At 36.6% G+C, this 19812-nt stretch overlaps 1 protein-coding gene across 2 annotated transcripts in view; it reads left to right on the forward strand.

Moving 5' to 3' along the window:
* The window catches only part of ZNF654 (zinc finger protein 654), an 89123-nt gene that overhangs the window by 12713 nt on the left and 56598 nt on the right, over positions 1-19812 (forward strand). For both annotated transcript variants that reach the window (XM_018054696.1, XM_018054719.1), the window contains exon 2: positions 15358-15503. In XM_018054696.1, the coding sequence (XP_017910185.1) occupies positions 15358-15503 (146 nt within the window). The remainder of the gene's footprint in view (positions 1-15357; positions 15504-19812) is intronic.

The raw sequence follows: 19812 nt of genomic DNA on the forward strand, positions 1-19812 counted from the left end.
TCCCCTACTATAAGTCTGATCTCTATGTCTGTGAGTCTTATTCTATTTTGTAGATAGGTTCATTTGTGCCATGTTTTAGATTCCACGTTTTGCTCTTTAACTCTTGAGATTCTTTGTGTTCTCTATATTTTGAACTTAACTTCAGTAACTAGTAAGTGCTCATAACTTAATAGGTATTTATAAAATGCTGCTTATATGCCTGTCTGACAGTATATATATATAAAACTTATTTTTTTAATATCAATCTATTGAATTATCCTTAATTATCTTAGGCATAGATCTAGATACATAAAGGTATTCCTAAAAAAAAAAAAAAGCATTGGCTGTGTACTATGTGGAAAGTTTCATCCTAATGATTATAGGAGATTAAAGGAGGAAAAGTTCACAATCCCTTCCTTCAAGAAACTATCATCTAGTGAGGGAGAAAAAGTTTATCTGACTGCTGCAACCACTGTCACGACCTTGATTCAAGCCATGGTCGTCCTTCCTCTGGGAAATTTTATCTCCCTGCTTCCAGTTTTCTCAGTTCTTTTCTCCACATAGCCAAGTGATCCTTTTAAAGACATAAGAGTGAGGTCTCTTCTAAACTAAACCTTCCATGTTTTTCTGTCTTAGGGTCAAAGCCAAAATTCTTGCAGTGGACTGCAAGGCTTCATGATCTAGCCTCTGTCTAGCTTTTTAACTTGTCTCCTATTACTTTTTGTCTCTGCTACTTACCTTCAGCTACTCTAGTGTTTTTACCCCCTCCTTCAGTTGAATAACTATTCTCCTCCCTCTTGTTATGTCTGCCAGAAACACTTTATTTGGACAGTTGAATGGTCTCCTATGATTAATTTCACAAAGAGAAATTAAAGTCTAGAGTCCCAAACAGGTTCAGTTCAGTTCAGTTGCTCAGTCGTGTCCGACTCTTTGCGACCCCATGAATTGCTGCACGCCAGGCCTCCCTGTCCATCACCAACTCCCATAGTTGACTCAGACTCATGGCCATCGAGTCGGTGATGCCATCCAGATCTCATCCTCTGTCATCCCCTTCTCCTCCTGCCCCCAATCCCTCCCAGCATCAGAGTCTTTTCCAATGAGTCAACTCTTCGCATGAGGTGGCCAAAGTACTGGAATTTCAGCTTTAGCATCATTCCTTCCAAAGAACATCCAGGACTGATCTCCTTCAGAATAGACTGGTTGGATCCCCTTGCAGTCCAAGGGACTCTCAGAGTCTTCTCCAACATCACAGTTCAAAAGCATCAATTCTTTGGTGCTCAGCTTTCTTCACAGTCCAACTCTCACATCCATACATGACCACTGGAAAAACCATAGCCTTGACTAGACGGACCTTTGTTGACAAAGTAATGTCTCTGCTTTTCAATATGCTCTCTAGGTTGGTCATAACTTTCCTTCCAAGGAGTAAGTGTCTTTTAATTTCATGGCTGCAGTCACCATCTGCAGTGATTTTGAAGTCCCCAAAAATAAAGTCTGACACTGTTTCCTCTGTTTCCCCATCTATTTCCCATGAAGTGATGGGATCAGATGACATATGATTTAGTTTTCTGAATGTGAGCTTTAAGCCAACATTTTCACTCTCCTCTTTCACTTTCATCAAGAGGCTTTTTAGTTCCTCTTCACTTTCTGCCATAAGGGTGGTGTCATCTGCATATCTGAGGTTATTGATATTTCTCCCGGCAATCTTGATTCCAGCTTATGCTTCTTCCAGCCCAGCGTTTCTCATGATGTACTCTGCATATAAGTTAAATAAGCAGAGTGACAATATACAGCCTTGATGTACTCCTTTTCCTATTTGGAACCAGTCCATTGTTCCATGTCCAGTTCTAACTGTTGCTTCCTGACCTGCATATAGGTTTCTCAAGAGGCAGGTCAGGTGTTCTGGCATTCCCATCTCTTTCAGAATTTTTCACAGTTTATTGTGATCTACATAGTCAATGGCTTTGGCATAGTCAGTAAAGCAGAAATAGATGTCTTTCTGGAACTCTCTTGGCTTTTTCGATGATCCAGCGGATGTTGGCAATTTGATCTCTGGTTCCTCTGCGTTTTCTAAAACCAGCTTGAACATCTGGAGGTTCACAGTTCACGTATTGCTGAAGCCTGGCTTGGAGGTTAAGATACAAAATTTCTGCCTTCCTGGAATATTGCTTAATCAGAGCCATTGTGCCTGTCTGGTTAGGGCTGGCTGGTTTTCAGGAACTGTAGCTTGGTTGTCTTCTCACTGGGAGTGGCTTCTTTTGTACCTCAAAAGGAAAATCATTTAACCTCCAACCATACTTTTTTAAGAATCCAGAAGGTCAGTAGGGCAAAGGCTCGTTACACTACTCAGCCAACACCCATTAAACTTAGAAACAGTAGTAATTCCTTGAACTTAGTACATAGTACAGTTGACTCACATCACTTTTGTCAGTAGGATTTAGTGGTATCACTAAAGATGAATATTAGAGGTAAGATGGGTACACAAAAATCAAGGTATCAAGTCAGTTTTGGTTTCAACCTCACCAGGGTGCTAGTCAGTTACAGCAACTGCCAGTGTCTATAACTTGTGAAGTTTTACTGGGAAAATTCATCAAACAGTTGTGCCACTCTATGCTTATGATAATTTTTTGAGAGGTAGAAGCACTTTACCTGAACATTTCTGCTTTCTTGAAAGCTGTTTCTGATTTTCTGGCTTGTAAAGTTTATACATTTCATGAATGACAGCCCCAGGCACCAGGTCATACTTGATGTCTCTTTCTTAAGGTTTCCTTCATATAAAAACTTTTAATTTCTGTTTTTTTCTGTATTGTCCTAGAACTCCTGTGCTACAGTAAGTATAGATTCTGTTTAGTGGTATATCTTCTTTACTGCCTTTTGTAAAGAGTATATCACTTGTAGTGTGTAAAGCTCAAAGTACAATCTCTGCGAGGCTCCACAACACTCAAGCCTTGCAATTACCATAGCTCTGATGTTCTGCCCTCATCTCTGGATTTCTCTGTCCCCTGCCTGTGCCAAGACATTTTTAGCCTTGTGTTACCATGACTTTTGCCACTTCCCCTGAAATTCTTAGGCCTATTGAGCTAAAATCATAAAAGCACTCCTCTTATGCCACATATTTGTATTATTTGGACAATAGCCATATGAAATAAAGCTACTTTTAATATTTCTGATGTCTGTACTCATTGAAGATAGTATGTCTTCTGCCACTTGATCCTCTAAATCATTTCTTTATTCTGCTTTTAACTGTTTGTTGTTGTCGTTCAGTTGTTCAGTCATGTCCGACTCTTTCTGACCCCGTGGACTGCAGCACGCCAGGCCTCCCTGTCCATCACCATCTCCTGGAGCTTGCTCAGACTCATGTCCATTGAGTCAGGGATACCACCCAACCATCTTGTTCTCTCTCGTCTCCTTCTCCTCCTGCCCTCAACCTTTCCCATCATTGGGGTCTTTTCTGATAAGTCGGCTCTTCACATCAGGTGGCCAAAGTACTGGAGCTTCAGCTTCAGCATCAGTCCTTCCAATGAATATTCAGATTGATTTCCTTTAGGATTGACTGGTTCGATCTCCTTTAACTGTTCTAGACCTTGCATGATTTGTTCTACCTCACTGGCAGTGTAAACATTCCTTTTTGTCACTTTCCTTTCAGCAGTGATTGTTGTTATTTGGTCACTAAGTTATGTCTGACTGTTTTTGTGACCCCATGGACTGTAGCCCTCCAGGCTCCTCTGTCCATGGGATTCTCCAGGCAGGGATACTGGAGTGGGTTGCCAGTTCTTCCTCCAGGATTCCTGATCCAGGGGCGTCTCCTGCATTGGCAGGCAGATTCTTTACTTCTGAGCTACCAGGAAAGTCCTTCAGCAATGATAGGATATGCCATTTCATATAAACATAGTTGGTTTCTGTTTTTGTTTATATTTTAGCCTATTCTTAAGTTGGTGCCTCCTGTCTTCCTTTCCCTTTCTGTTTGCTTTTGGGCTTAGGTTTTATTATTCTTCAGTTATTTCTTATCTTCAGTAAGATCTCCTGTAATATCAGAGATGAAAGTCAAGGAATTTGGAGTTTACTGAAAAGCATTCACCATGAAACAGATTTTGCCCATTCTTATCTCCAAGATTTAAAGAAATCTTGCCTGCTTAACATCAAACCAAGGTTTAACCTCTTATTTTGCTTTTCTTCAGTTTTGCTTTTCCTGTCCATTCCCTGAGGCCTAACTTTGAGTTCCTGGGGCATTTTTCTTTGTGACACTATACCATATCATACATTGCCTCCTATAATAACTGGTAATTTGAAATGCATCTGAAATGCTTCAGGTATTCAGTGATAATCTCAGTTTTTTTTTTTTAACCTTTCACATCTTTACAGATTTTATGTTACTGAATAGCAGTCTCAGTCTTCATGGTGTGTGGTTTTTACACTTACTCTTATTATGTATTTTCTGTTTCTTTAAAATACTGTTTTACCATAGTTGGATTTCCATTCTGATTCACTGCGACTTCCATGCTTCAGTTTACCTCCATGCCTCTGTTAGATACCTTTGGAGTCAGTCACTCTTCCTTTCTGATGATTAACAGCTAAAATACATTCCACCCCCCAATTCCATCTTTAAGAATGCATAGTTCTGGTATATATCAGTATATCCTTGTTTTCTTTTTTTATATCTGACTAGTTTAGTTTCTGAGATTGAATTCATTCTTAAGAAAGTCCTGCTTTTCTTCCATCTTAACATGACCTCCTTTTATATTTTTATTTTAACTCTTTCACTGTTATTTTGATTGAAAGTTAATCATCTTTTAGTTCTTGAGACTAAGCATACCTGGTATCTAAAGTTAGTGTTTGTTACCCTTTTTAGTTTCTGCTTTGGATGTATAGTAATTCCATTTAATTTTTCTTCTGCCTCAGTCTAGGAAAGTGATTTATGCCCTAAATAATAATTAAGTTTGACCTTTCTTTATCTCTGCACTTAATAAAATCCACTGGACATCTTCATTGAGCTCAAATACAATCTTGATATATATAGCTTTGATTAAGTTCATGCACATATTCTCAGAAGTTACTAGAGATCATGTGACAGTGACTCTAGAAGCCTTTGGGCAGGTCACAGGAATATAAGAGCTCTTCTCTGAGAACAAAATTAACAGGGATCAAAGTAAGTCAGCTCATCTAAGACTAATATTAATCATTTTAAGTCTAGACATTCACACACACTAATGTTCTAAGACCCATATGGAACTTAACTGGCTTTTCAGTTTAATTCTTTGGCTTGTGGACTTTGTTGAGAAACTAGACAGAAGGAACAAAAAAAGATTTCCACCTACTGGTATCTAAAAAACCTGTATAACCAAAGGACATTTAAAAAATTCAAAATAGAATTATTGCCTCAACAACACCTGCAATACCATCATGCCAGGTCATGCTAATTTTTTTACGTTGTAGTATAGTTGACTTACAATAGTTTGTGATAGTTTCAGATGTGCAACATAATGATTCAATATTTCTGCAGATTATATTCCATTATAGGTTATTACAAGATAATGGGTATAATTCCTTACGCTTTATGGTATATTCTGTTGCTTATCTCTTATATATAGTAGTTTGTATATGTTAATAACATACCCCTAATTTGCCCCTCCTGCTTTCCCTCTCCCATTTGGTATCTACAAGTTGGTTTTCTATATCTGTGAGTCTGTGTTTTGCATAAACATTCATTTGTATTATTTTTTAGATATAGTATTTGGAATATTATCATATAGTATTTGGCTTTCTCTGACATATTTCACTAACCATAATATTTTCTAGGCCCATCCACATTACTGCAGATGGCAGTATTTTTTTTAATGTTTTTGTGGCTGGATAAACAGTAGTCCACTCCAGTATTCTTGCCTGGAGAATCCCATGGACAGAGGAGCTTGGTGGGCTACAGGCCACGGGTTGCAAAAGTTGGACACAACTGAGCGACTTCACTTTCACTAATATTGCTTTGGGTATATATGTCTCATCTTAATTTGGTCATTTGTTGATGAGCACTTGGGTTGCTTTCATATCTTGGTTACTGTAAATAGTGCTTTGGATATTGGAGTGCATGTATCTTTTCAAAGTAAAGTTTTTTCTTTTTCCTTCCCAGATATATACCCGGGAATGGAATTGCTTCATCATAGGGTAATATGGTATTCTTATTTTTAGTTTTTCGAAAAACCTCCACACTGTTTTTCACATTGGCTACACCAATTTACATTTCCACCAAGAGTGTAGAAGAGTTCCCCTTTCTCCATATCCTCTCCAGCATTTGTTACCTGTAGACTTTTTGATGATAGCCATTCTGACGCATGTGAGGTGATACCTCATTATGGTTTTGATTTGCATTTCTCCTATAATTATCTTTATTGAGCATCTTTTCATGCGTTAGCCATCTGTATATCTTAGGAAAAATGTCTATTCAGGTCTTCTGATCATTTTGTGATTGGCTTTTTTTTAAAATTGAGTTGTATGAGCAGTTTGTATATTGTGCATACCCCTTGTTGGTCACATAATTTGCATTTATTTTCTCCAGTTCTGTAGGTTTTTTTCCTTTTGTTTATGGTTTCCTTTGCTGTGCAAAAGCTTTTTAAAAAGTTCAAGTCTCATTTGTTTATTTTTGCTTTTATTTCTTTTGCCTTAGTGGCCATGCCAAATTGAAGTCAGAGGCAGAGTTCTGCTTAGCCCATGCTAGTTAAGACTTTATCATGTACACACACATCTGTGGATATCACCAGCTGCAGACAAATGAAGAGGTCTGTTCACTCCACATGTTAATTTGATATTCATATACATTTACACATATTTTGGAGTTCCCTTGTTTTAATGTTTACACAGGAAGTTTTATGCCAGTTTTAATGTTTATACAGGTAGCATTTAGTATATTGCATTCCCTAGTGAGTTTGGAATCAAATGAAAAATTGACAGGTACCAAAATCTATTAGTATCTATTCAGGCATGACGTTATTTTATTTGTATTGCTGTATCTAGGATATACTTTATTTGTCAATGAATATTGAACAAAATAGTTGAAACTCAGCGATAGCTTTTGAATAGGTTTTACTTGTGAGTGACTTATCTGCTTGCTTATAATAGCAAGTAAAATTTGTTGTAATTTTACATCTGGAAACAGTTAACCAGTTCATACTGATGCATTGAAATAGTCACCAGAGTAAGCTTAAGCTTGCTGGGTATTTTTTGAAACAAAGTGTACTGATAATAGCTATTTGTTATGTGCCCAGAATTATCCTGGATTTTGACATATTACCTTAGTTCTTCAATAGCTCTGTGATTAATATTAAGTTCATTTACTGGAAACTTAGATTGAGAAGGTTAATAACTTTGCTAATGTTACACAGCTAATAAATGACAAAGCCCAGTCTGTCTTGATTCCAAAACCTGTATTCTCCCCACAGTGCTGGCAATATACCTGTTTTATTTTTCTGTCTGACTCTACAAATGAAACCCATAGGTGAGGGTAAATCTTGGTGTGTAGTTAGGTAATAAGGTAAGGAAAGTAAATGTACTTATATTACAACATAGCATCCAGAAAATAAGTGAGAACATTGAAATCTGAGGGGAAAGTTTGGAACAAAAAATTTTGTTTTTAAACCTAAAAACTGAACTAATTTTATACTTGTAGAAAAGAATACACTTATCAAGCTCAGGAAAGTAGCACTGTATAATATCCAGTAAATTACAGACCTTATTAGAAAGTTACCAGTTTTCCCACCATTGCTCTTTTTTCTCTTTGTTTCAGGATATTGTTTCTGATCTCGCATTGTGTTTAGTCATTAGTGTCTTCCGCTCTCCAGCATTTCTTCAGTTTTTCCTTTCATGACCTTTGCATGTTTGAAGAGTACTGGTCAGGGTGTTTTTTAAATTTTTTTTATTTTTGTAAAATATCGTATAGTTTGGGTTTGTTTGGGGATTTCTCATAATTAGAATGAGGTTTTTGCATTTTTGGCAAAATTACCACAAAAATGCTTTTGTCTTTCTTGGGGCATCATATCAAGATGTTTATGATAGTATGCTTTACTAGTTATTGGTGCTGTTTACCTTGATGTCTTGGTTAAGTTTGTGAGATTTCTCCACTTAAAGATACTATCTTTCTGTTTTTAGTTGATAACTGTCTTGTGGGAATTGCTTTGAGATGGCAAATCTCAAAGTTTTCACCCACTAATAATAGCACAGATTGGTGGTTCTTGTCTGCAACATTCATTGCTATATGTAGTATTTGCCTAACCGTGATTCTCTGTTTCTCTCTTTTCATTGATACATATTAATTGGTATTCTGCTGTGAGGAAAAGCAATCTCATCCCTAACTTTTATTGATTACTTAGATTATTTCTATCAGTAGAGACTCATGGGTACCATCATTTATTTTGTTGCTCAAATTGTTCTAGCTTTAACTGCTCGGCGCGCCTTCAGGTTGGCTCCCATGTTCTTATATTCCATCACTGTTTCAGCATTTCATTACTTTCTGGCAGCACAAAGTGTTCAAGTCTTATCTTGATATTTTCCCTGTTCCATCCCTGCTGGAGGAGGGCTTGAGCAGCCCAAGTTCCTTGTGCCTGAGGAAACCCAAGGATATTGGAGAATAGTGTTTAGAAACAAAGATTTGGGTCCTAAGTGTGTATACTGCTACTGAGGTGTCATTGCTCCTAGGCCCTCTCAATGGACAGAGCTAGGAAATAAATATATACACATAAATATATATATGTGTATATATAAGCTATATTATAAATGAATAACCTAATGATACTGAAGGGGTTGGGGAAAAGACTAACAATATTTTTTACAATGTTTATTTTAGGTATTTAGAAGGTTAATAGATTTATTCAGTGCATACGTTGGAATGTATTATAACCATTTTTTGAAGCTCTTAGAATGATTGTGATGTGGCTTGATCACATGACAGAGTACTAACTAATAAAGATCATGGCCATGGTATGTTAGATTTAAAAAGTGGGGGATTCACTGTAAGCAAGTAATGAAATTAACATTAGTGAACAGCTCTGTTGACACCTGTGAAATATTTGAAATAATGTTGATGACAGTGGGAGGTTTCAGGTAGGAGAGTGACATGGGTGCGAATGGCCAGCTAATAGAAGTAGTCATCCTGGATCCTGGATACTGTGTTAATGATCTTAGTCTATTATAACGTGGATTTAGATATCAGGATTCTTTGCTTAGTGACAAACTAGTGTTTGGCAGTCTTCACTGTTGTGTTAGAAAAAAGGAGAACTCAGTTAAGAAACATAATCTTATTTTAGTTGATCACCTTATATTTTAGGGGTTCTTAAACTGCTGTGTTTGTGTTATTTTTATACATTTGTGTGTTAGGCAGCCCTGGCTGCTATAACAAAATATCCTATTTCTAAATACAGTCACACTGGGGTTAAGACATCTTTCAATACATGAACTTTAGGGGAACACATTTCAGTCTGTAGTAATTTGGATGATATATTTTAATGTTCTTAAATAAAGTATGTAATTCTCTATACAGCAGTTCATTATAGAGTACCATAAAAACTGTTACTTATTAGATAGAATACCAAAGAAAATGCCAAATATAATAAGGTGTGTTCCTCGCTGCACAGTGGCTGGGTAGAGTACCTTCATATTATGATGTCACGGGATCAGCTCTCATTAGTTAAGTGCTTACTAATAAGTTATAGTGCACGAGAAACATTTCAGAGTAAAAAGACAATGTAATGTAAAGTTTTACATATTTTAAGGAAAATATAAAGCAGTGTTATAGTGAATGTTATAGTACAATGTTAGTATCTGGCATGACATTAAATGGTGTAAGAAGATTCAGTCAGTCCTCCATATCTGTGAGTTCCACATCTGTGGATTCAACCAACTGTGTATTAAAAATACTTGGAAAAAGACCCAGAAAGTTCCAAAACACAAAACTTGAATTTGCTGTGTGCTTGCAATTATTTACATAGTACTTCCACTGTATTATGTATTATAAGTAATTTCAGAGATGACATGCAAATACACTTTTATATAAAGGACTTGAGCATCTGTAAATTTTGATATGGGGTGGGCGATCCTGTCCTCTGAGTTAAATTCACCCATTCCAGTCCATTTTAGTTGGATGATTCCGAAAATGCAGATGTCACACTTGCCATCCAATTTGCCTTGATTCATGGACCAAACATTCCAGGTTCCTGTGCAGTATTGCTCTTTACAGTATCAGACTTTACTTCCCTAACCAGTCACATCCACACCTGGGTGTTGTTTTTGCTTTGGTTCCATCTCTTCATTCTTTCTTGAGTTATTTCTCCACTCATCTCCAGTAGCATATTGGGCACCTACCGACCTAGGGAGTTCATCTTTCAGTATCCTATCATTTTGCCTTTTCATACCATTTATGGGGTTTTCAAGGCAAGAATAATGAAGTGATTTGCCATTCTCTTCTCCAGTGGACTATGTTTTGTCAGAACTCTCCACCATGACCCATCCATCTTGAGTGGCCCTACACGGCAGTTCATTATAGGGGACTTGAATGAAAAAGTAGGAAGTCAGAGATACCTGGAGTAATAGGCAAAGCCTTGGAGTACAAAGTGAAGCAGATCAAAGGCTAACAGAGTTTTGCCAAAAGAATGCACTGGTCATAGCAAACACCATCTTCCAACAACACAAGAGAAGACTCTACACATGGATATTACCAGATAGTCAATACCGAAATCAGATTGATTATATTCTTTGCAGCCAACGATGGAGAAGCTCTATACAGTCAGCAAAAATAAGACCAGGAGCTGACTGTGGCTCAGATCATGAACTCCTTATTGCCAAATTCAGACTTAAATTGAAGAAAGTGGTGAAAACCACTAGACCATTCAGGTATGATCTAAATCAAATCCCTTATGCTTATTCAGTGGAAGTGAAAGATCTATTCAAGGGACTAGATCTGATAGAGTGCCTGAAGAACTATGGATGGAGGTTTGTTACATTGTACAGGAGGCAGTGATCAAGATCATCCCCAAGAAAAAGAAATGCAATAACACAAAACGATTGTCTGAGGTAGCCTTACAAATAGCTGAGGGAAAAAAAGATGTAAAAAAAGGCAAAGGAGAAGAGAAAAGACATACCCATTTGAATACAGAGTTCCAAAGACTAGCAAGGAGAGATAAGAAAGCCTTCCTCAATGATTAGTGTGAAGAAATAAGGAAAACAATAGAATGGGAAAGACTAGAGATCTCTTCTAGAAAATTAAAAGATACCAAGGGAACATTTCATGCAAAGATGAGCTCAATAAAAGACAGAAATGTTATGGACCTAACAGAAGCAGAAGGTATTAAGAAAAGATTGGAAGAATACACAGAACTATACAAAAACGATCTTCATGACCCAGATAATCACAGTGGTGTGATCACTAACCTAGAGCCAGACATCCTGGAATGCAAAGTCAAGTGGACCTTAGGAAGCATCATTACAAACAAAGCTAGTGGAGGTGATGGAATTCCAGTTGAGCTATTTCAAATCCTAACATATGATGCTGTGGAAGTGCTGCACTCAGTATGCCAGCAAATTTGGAAAACTCAGCAATAACCATAGGACTGGAAAAGGTCGTTTTTCATTCCAATCCCAAAGAAAGACAATGCCAAAAAATGTTCAAACTACCACACAACTGCACTCATCGCACATGCTAGTAAAGTAATGCTCAAAATTCTCCAAGCCAGGCTTCAACAGTATGTGAACCGTGAACTTCCAGATGTTCAAACTGGATTTAGAAAAGGCAGAGGAAGCAGGGATCAAATTACCAACACCTGATGGATCATCAAAAAAGCAAGAGAGTTCCAGGAAAACATCTATTTCTGGTTTATTGACTACGCCAAAGCCTTTGACTGTGTGAATCACAACAAACTGTGGAAAATTCTGAAAGAGATGGGAATAGCAGACCACCTGACCTGCCTCCTGAGAAATCTGTATGCAGATCAAGAAGCAACAGTTAGAACTGGACATGGAACAACAGACCAGTTCCAAATTGGGAAAGGAGTACGTCAAGGCTGTATATTGTCACTGTGCTTATTTAACTTACATGCAGAGCACATCATGAGAAATGCTGGACTGGATGAAGCACAAGCTGGAATCATGAAAGTGAAAAAGGAGAATGAAAAAATCAGCTTAAAACTCAACATTCAGAAAACTAATATCATGGCATTTGTTCCCATCATTACACGGCAAATAGATGGGGAAACAATGGAAACAGTGAGAGACTATAATTTTGGGTTCCCAAATCAGTGCAGATGGTGAGTGCAGCCATGAAATTAAAAGATGCTTGCTCCTTGGAAGAAAAGTTATGACTAACCTAAATAGTATTGTAAACAGCAGAGCCATTAATTAGCCAACAAAGGTCCATCTAGTCAAAGCTATGGTTTTTCCAGTAATCTATATGGATGTGAGAGTTGGACTATAAAGAAAGCTGAGTGCTGAAGAATTGATGCTTTTGAATTATGATATTGGAGAAGACTCTGAGAGTCCTTTGGACTGCAAGGAGATCAAACCAGTCCATCCTAAATGAAATCAGTCCTGAATTTTCATTGGAAGGACTGATGCTGAAGCTGAAACTCCATTACTTTGGCCACCTAATGCGAAGAGCTGACTCATTGGAAAAGATCTGGTGCTGGGAAAGATTAAAGTCAGGAGGAGAAGGGGACGACAGAGGATGAGATGGATGGAAGGCATTCCCAACTCGACGAACATGAGTTGATGGAAAGGGAAGCCTTGAATGCTGCCGTCCATGGGGTCGCAGAGAGTCAGACATGACTGAGCGACTGAACTGAACTGGGGGATCCTATAACCAAACCTCTGCAGATACTGAAGGCCAACTGCTTGTAAATTTCAACTAGTTTAATTTATTTTCCTTTATGTGTATTATGGGAAGCGTATTGGAAGTACTGCACACAAGTAGTTTTACTATTTTGGGTTCAGATGGATCAGGTGGGATATTAATAGCTGAATCTTGGTGAATAAGGGAAGCTACAGTGATTATAGAACCTGAAAAAGTAGAAAGGTTCTCTTCTAAGGAGATAAACCCAGCCCATAAATAGGAAGTGAATAAGGTTCTAAGTAGAAATGTATTAGGGCAAACTAAAGATAGAAAAATGTGAGTTTGTTAGGTACCTATTTTTAATGTGGCACCAGAGAGGTTTTATGTGGGCCAAAAAAAGGCAATAAAGTTGGTCAAACACTTTAGTGAAGAGAAGATTTAAATCCAGGAAACCACCATTTACATGCTCCTCCTCCTTTTTTTTTTGCTTATAGTGGTTTGGAAAAATCTGTCCTACTTGGGATCGTCATAGTTAGTAGTAGTTTTTAATTCCCAGGTGAAGAAATACTAGATAATAGAAGGGGGATACAAGTTCATAGAGCTGATGCTCTCTAGCTTTCTCTAGCTTTCTTCTTTATCTATACATGCTCCTAGAAACATGGGAGACATACTAGCACCTGGTGTGAAAATTTGGAATTGTCAAAGAACTGAAAAGTCAGGGATTTTATCTAAGGTAGATTGCCATATTTTCACAAATGCTGGCCAAAGAAGTGAAACTCCTGGGTCAGAGATAGCAGACTCTTACTTTTATAGCACAACAAACAACATGAGCTTCAAGTTCATGGTGGTTCCCTTTGCTTCTCAAGTATCACAAAGGTTATGTGAATGGTCCAAGTGAATCCTGAACTCATAGTAAGTTTATATCACAGCTTAGGAACCCAAGCTTAGGGACTCCTAATCTTAAATCCCATGGATAGAGGAGCCTAGGGCTACAGTCCACAGAGTCACAGAATAGTGGGACACAACTTAGTAACTAAACAGCAACAAACAGCAGCAATATTGTATAATAGTGGGCAAGCCTATCTGCCTGACCTTTGCTCCAGAGAGAGCCATTGCTTTGAAGACAGACATCATCTCTGTATTTCAAGGCTGTTTCCTATAAACATCTTTGAAAGGATGAAGGCAGTCTGGGTCTCTTTTAAAACTGGAAATACAAGGACCCATGGAAAATTACCTGTAACAGGAAGTGATGAGTATGAAAAGTCCTTGAGCTCTAAATGTTCTTGGCTGTTCTACTCTTCTCTAGTTTTACCAGCTATAAATCAGGAGTTGGCAAGCTTTTTTGTAAAGGGGCAGATATTAAATATTTTAGACTTTGTTAGCTGTATGGTTTCATCATAACGACTCAACCTGTTATAGCAGGAAAGCAGCCATAGATTATATAATATGTAAATGGATAAACCTGGTTATGTTGCAGTAAGACTTGATGGATATTGAAATTTTAATTTCATGTAATTTTCATGCACCACAAATTTTTTTTCAACCATTTGAAAATGTAAAGCCCATTCTTAGATTGTAGGTCATACAAAGATGGTGGTAGGCTGACTTTGGCCCACATGCCATAGTTTGCCAACTGGTTTTATAAGATGAATTTCTAGAATATAATAGTTTGAATACAGTAGTCTTGCATATGAGAGATCATAATTAACATTTTATAGCAATTGATAGTTCTAAATTGTTGTCTCATAAATTGTTCCCAGATTAGCCTCAGAGTAAATCTGCAAGATAAGCATTGTTATCTTCATGTTATGATGAGGAAACTAGTGCACAAAGAAGGTAGATGACATACCCAAATTCATAAAACTAGTTAAGTGACAGAGCCAAGACTGATTTTATTTTGTAATCTTTTCCCCATAATATGGTACAGTTTATGAAAGAGTATCATACCACTATATCTTTAATACCCATTTGTTGCCAGAATGTTTAGTTCAGTCCTATATAAATTATAATGATAGTAATGGATGCTTATTTCTAAGTTTATTTATTACTATCTTCTGCAGTCTAGCTTTGTTAATATTTGATAATTTGTACTTTGGGAAAAAACTAGATAGGATGTGAAAGCATTTATTACAATGTTTGATAAAGATTTGGCAGTTGAACCATACGGTTTTTTATATATTATAATTTTTTCCCACATTTTCAGATAATAGTTCATTTTATTTTCAGATGTATACAATGAAACTAAACAATAAAGAGGAGCTTCACTGGTGACTCAGCAGTAAAGAATCCACCTGCCAATGCAGGAGATGTGGGTTCGAAGATCCCCTGGAGAGGGAGGTGGCAACCCACTCCAGTATTCTTGCTTGGGAAATCCCATGGACATAGGAGCCTGGTGGGTTACAGTCTATGGAGTCACCAAAGAGTGGACAAAACTTAGCAACTAAACAACAACAAATAATAAAGAACTTTTTTCCCCTCCTAAATCATTTGTGTTCATGCTGAACTAATGTTTTATATGGTAGGTTTTATCCAAATTTAACATTTTCTCTAATAATGTACTTTTTGGATTGCTTCCTTATCAGGTGGTTGAAGATTATGCTGGAAGATGGCAGGTCCCTTTGCCACAGCTTCAGGTTCTTCAGACGGCACTTTGCTGTTTTACATCAGCCAGTGCATCATTCCCAGATGAATGTGAGCACGTACAATATGTTTTGAGTAGCCTTGCTTTGTAAGTACTCTTTACTTCTCATCAAAGTATTTTTTTTTTGATCTGAGAATTGGTTTTTGATTTTTTTTTTTTTTTTTTTTTTGCAGACAGAACCTTTCTTAAAGTCTTCCCTCAAAAAGAAATTTCCATTTCTTCATGTAAGGGTTTAGATTTAATTTTGAACATTTAGCCATAATTTTACTTTTAGCTTTAGAGTTAAACGGAATAGTTATAAAGATTTTTAGATTTACTATTAGCACTTACCTTTCCTTTTTAGTTCCCCAGAGTCTCTTGGCAAACTTTAATTGTATGTCCCAGGAGCAGTTGAGGCCATCATAGTTAGCAGGGGGAACTTAAATCAGGTCAGAAAGAGGTTAGGAAACTTTGGTTTTTAAAAACACTTGTAAAGGACTTTGAGTTAAAGATCACAAACTGAGCACTTGGTATTTATCCTTTTTGCCTTCCTAGATCCTACTAAGTAGTAAAGAAGTCGAGGGAAATACAGTGAAAAGAAAATAGAGAAGAGTCATCAGTGAATGAAAAGATTTCAGCAGTTTTGTTTGGGAAAGAAAATAGAGGAGTGGTCTTTGAAACATGGCAGAGCAAGTCACCACTTAATTTTTTAAATTATTTTTGGCTCCTTAAATTCGACTCATATCACATTAGTGGGTTGTGAATTCATTTATCAGCATTGCAAAATACAACAGAAAATATCAGAGTGTGTCTCACAGGAAAAGTATTATTTTGTGCAACTCTTGTTGTTTTGTATATTTACTTTTATGTATGTATATACTTTATTATTTGTAAAACGTTTTTTGAAACTGTGGGTAGCTTATAAAACAAAATTATCCTAGCCTTGTAAGATGGGAGGAAGACTATCTGTCATGCCTCCCCCTTGGAATCCTAGGGAGGTATAGACTTTGAACATGCAAGGCATGAAATAGAGAGTAGGGAATGAGATACTTAGGGAGAATACAGATAAAGGAATTAATTGCAGTTTTTCCATTCAGGTTACTCACCAGACCTCAGGGCCTGTCAGGTGGGGAAACAGCATTGATACTTTCTTTTTTTCTCTAAAGAAATTAAATGACTTTGGAGCAGTGACCTTTGTATTCTGGCGTTTAAAGGTTTTTCTTTGAGACAGCTATCTCATCACTTAATTACCCCAAAGAAAAAGCTTATCAATCACCAAACTCTAAACATGCTCATAGGGTTCCCAATTAATCCTTAGATATTAATGGATATTCAAAAATTTTCAGACATTTGAGGGATGACTTCATCATGGAAAAAACACAATGAAAACAAACTTAAAAAATTCTGGGAGAAATACTGTTAATGTTGAAAACCAAAAAATGAGAAGGGAAATATAAAATCTATAATTTGCCTTTTCAGAGAGAGTTGAGATTTGTAGGGCATTAAAACAGCAACGTATCATGCTGTGTGAAAGGAATAATGAGATACCAAAAATAAGTTTGTGGAAATTAAGAAAATATGATGGTTAAAATTTAGAATTCTCTAGGGAGTTGGAAAGTTGAATAATCCAGAATGTAAAACAAAACCAAAATGAAGGAATATGTCAGAAAAAAACTGATGCAGTGACCTCATGTAGGAGGTTCATTATTTAACTAGTTGGAGTTCCAGAAAGAGAATTTACAGAATATATGTTGGAGGAAATTTTCAGAGATACAATAAAATAATTTCCCAGAAACAAGTTTAAACTTCCAGACTGAAAGAGCCCAAGAAGTGCTTAGCACATTGACTAGAAAAAAATACTCAGATAAATACATCATTTTGCAACTTGAAAATACCAAGAATGAAAAAACAGATTTGAATACCTTCTAGAGAGAAAAAACTAGGTCACCTAAAAAGAAACGAATATAAGATTGGTATCAATTTTCATACAACCAACAGTGGGTAGTAGAAAATAATAATTAAGTGTCTCTACAGTTTTAATGAGGACTTATTTTCAGTGTAGAATTTTATACTCATCCAAACTGTTCAGTATAGTATGAGAGTAGAAACAGCATTTCCAGGCATGTAGGACCTGAGAGATTGATTGTCCACATTTTCTTTCTTAAGAAGTTATTAGAGGATGTGCTCCAGAAAAATGGGTTATAATATAAAAAGATCATATGACAGTGGATCTAGAAAACAGTATTTTTTACTTAAGATAGAGAGGAGAAAAGTTCCAGGGTCACTGCCGAATAGTAGTTCTTACAGATAGGTCACTTCAAGAGCGAAGTATTCAGTAAGAGATTTGAAACTAACCTTGAGATTTTGGAACCATTTAAGGTAATAATATAAGTAGACAAGGTAAAGGAAATAAAAAAGCAGTTAGATACTCCAGGAAAATTAAAAATAATCTGAATAGGAAAAGGATACAGAGTGATAACTTACTTACTTAAATATGCACTGAATGTTATTTATATAAATATTATTTATATATTCTTCATATACATGATGCTTAGGGTACTTTCCAGGTGGCCCTGGAACCCACCTGCCAATGCAGGAGATATAACAGGCGTGGGTTCAATCCCTGAGTTAGGAAGATCCCCTGGAGAATGGCATGGTAACCCACTCCAGTGTTCTTGCCTGGAGAATGCCATGGATAGAGGAGCCTGGCGGGTAATGGTCCTTAGGGTCACAAAGAGATATGACTGAAGTGACTTAGTGCACACGTACACACACACACACACACACGTATGATGCTTATTGACTTCAAACTTATAAAAGTACAAATAGTTATAGTTACAGAACAGAGGAAAATTATTAGCCTTTCAGTGTAAGACTATTTAGTGGAAATTGTGAGTTGAAAATGAAGGACAAGAGCACTAATACCTTCCTTTATTTTGTATTTTACAAAATGGAGTTTCAGGAGTACAGGAAACCATAAATAAAAGTATAAGTAAAGTTACAAAGATAAATAATAGAGAAATAATAATGAATAACTTGGGAGGATGAAATTGGTTGTGTGAGGAGTTAAATTCTTTTTTATCATAGCAAAAATTTAAGAGATAATAGTTAAAATTGGTAAATCAAGAAATACTAGCAAAGCTTATTGTCAGTAACTATTAAAAATACTGAGGTTGTTAATTCTGGAGCATCAGCAGTAAGAGACAGGGTTGAAGCGTTTCTGTACACTTAGAATTTTTAAATCTCGAAGATGTGTAGACTTCATATATACAAACTTTATGGTTTTTTGATTTATGTATATGATATATACATATAAATTTTAAAGAGAGCATGTATATTATGTGTTTAAAGTCATAGGAGCTATGTGAAGTGATGGATATATTAACTGGCTTAATTATGATTACTGTTGTATGCTTTAAATATATACAATTTCTATTTGTCAGTTTTACCCTGCTGCTACTGCTGCTGCTAAGTCGCTTCAGTTGTGTCCAACTCTGTGTGACCCCATAGATGGCAGCCCACCAGGCTCCCCTGTCCCTGGGATTCTCCAGGCAAGAATACTGGAGTGGGTTGCCATTTCCTTCTCCAATGCATGAAAGTGAAAAGCGAAAGTGAAGTCGCTCAGTCATGTCTGACTCGTAGCGACTCCACAAACTATTAGGGAAATATTAGGACTTCTTGATTATAATTGACACATCTTTACCCAGGCTAGTTTAAACAAAATAAGAATGGTGTGGAGCAATTTATTAGATGACTAAACCATGTAAAAGCAAGGACTAGAACTAGTTTCAGGATTTTCTGAATTCAGAGAATAAAATATCTAGAATTGGTCACTTTCCATCCCTCCTTTTTTGGCTTCATTCTCTTGGGCTTCTGACAATTCTGGGATTAAGTTACTTTTAACCAAAAGAAAAGAAACCCTCTGCTCCCACTTCTGTTTCCCAAAATATTTTGGGAACTCAGGCCTGGCTAGGTTATTTGCCTGTTGCTTGAAGTAATCACTGTGTTGAGGAGAGTGTGATAAGAGTTTTGCCTGTCTGATAGTAAACACACCCCATAGCTAGGGGGAAAAGGGGAAAGGAGGATGCTACATTGGCTACCACATAAGGACCATCGATTTATTGGAAGGTAAGGAGTTTACTCAAGAAGTGAATGAGGTAGTGAGAGAGAGAGCTGGCTAGGTAGGTAGACAAAAATAATGGATGTCATTTCAAAAAATATTTTTATATGATACTTTGAAAGCTACCAAAACATTTTCAATTATTCTCTGCTGATTTCTGAAGAGAAGAAAATAAATACTGAAAGAAATAGATTAATTTTAAACAAGAAGTACTATTTTTGATTCAGTGTGTGTTTATATTATTTCTCCCAATTTGGATTACTTCACTTTCATCTATATAATATTTCATTTTTTTAT

The sequence above is a fragment of the Capra hircus genome, chromosome 1, assembly GCF_001704415.2.
Source record: "Capra hircus breed San Clemente chromosome 1, ASM170441v1, whole genome shotgun sequence".
NCBI classification, from domain to species: Eukaryota; Metazoa; Chordata; class Mammalia; order Artiodactyla; family Bovidae; genus Capra; species Capra hircus.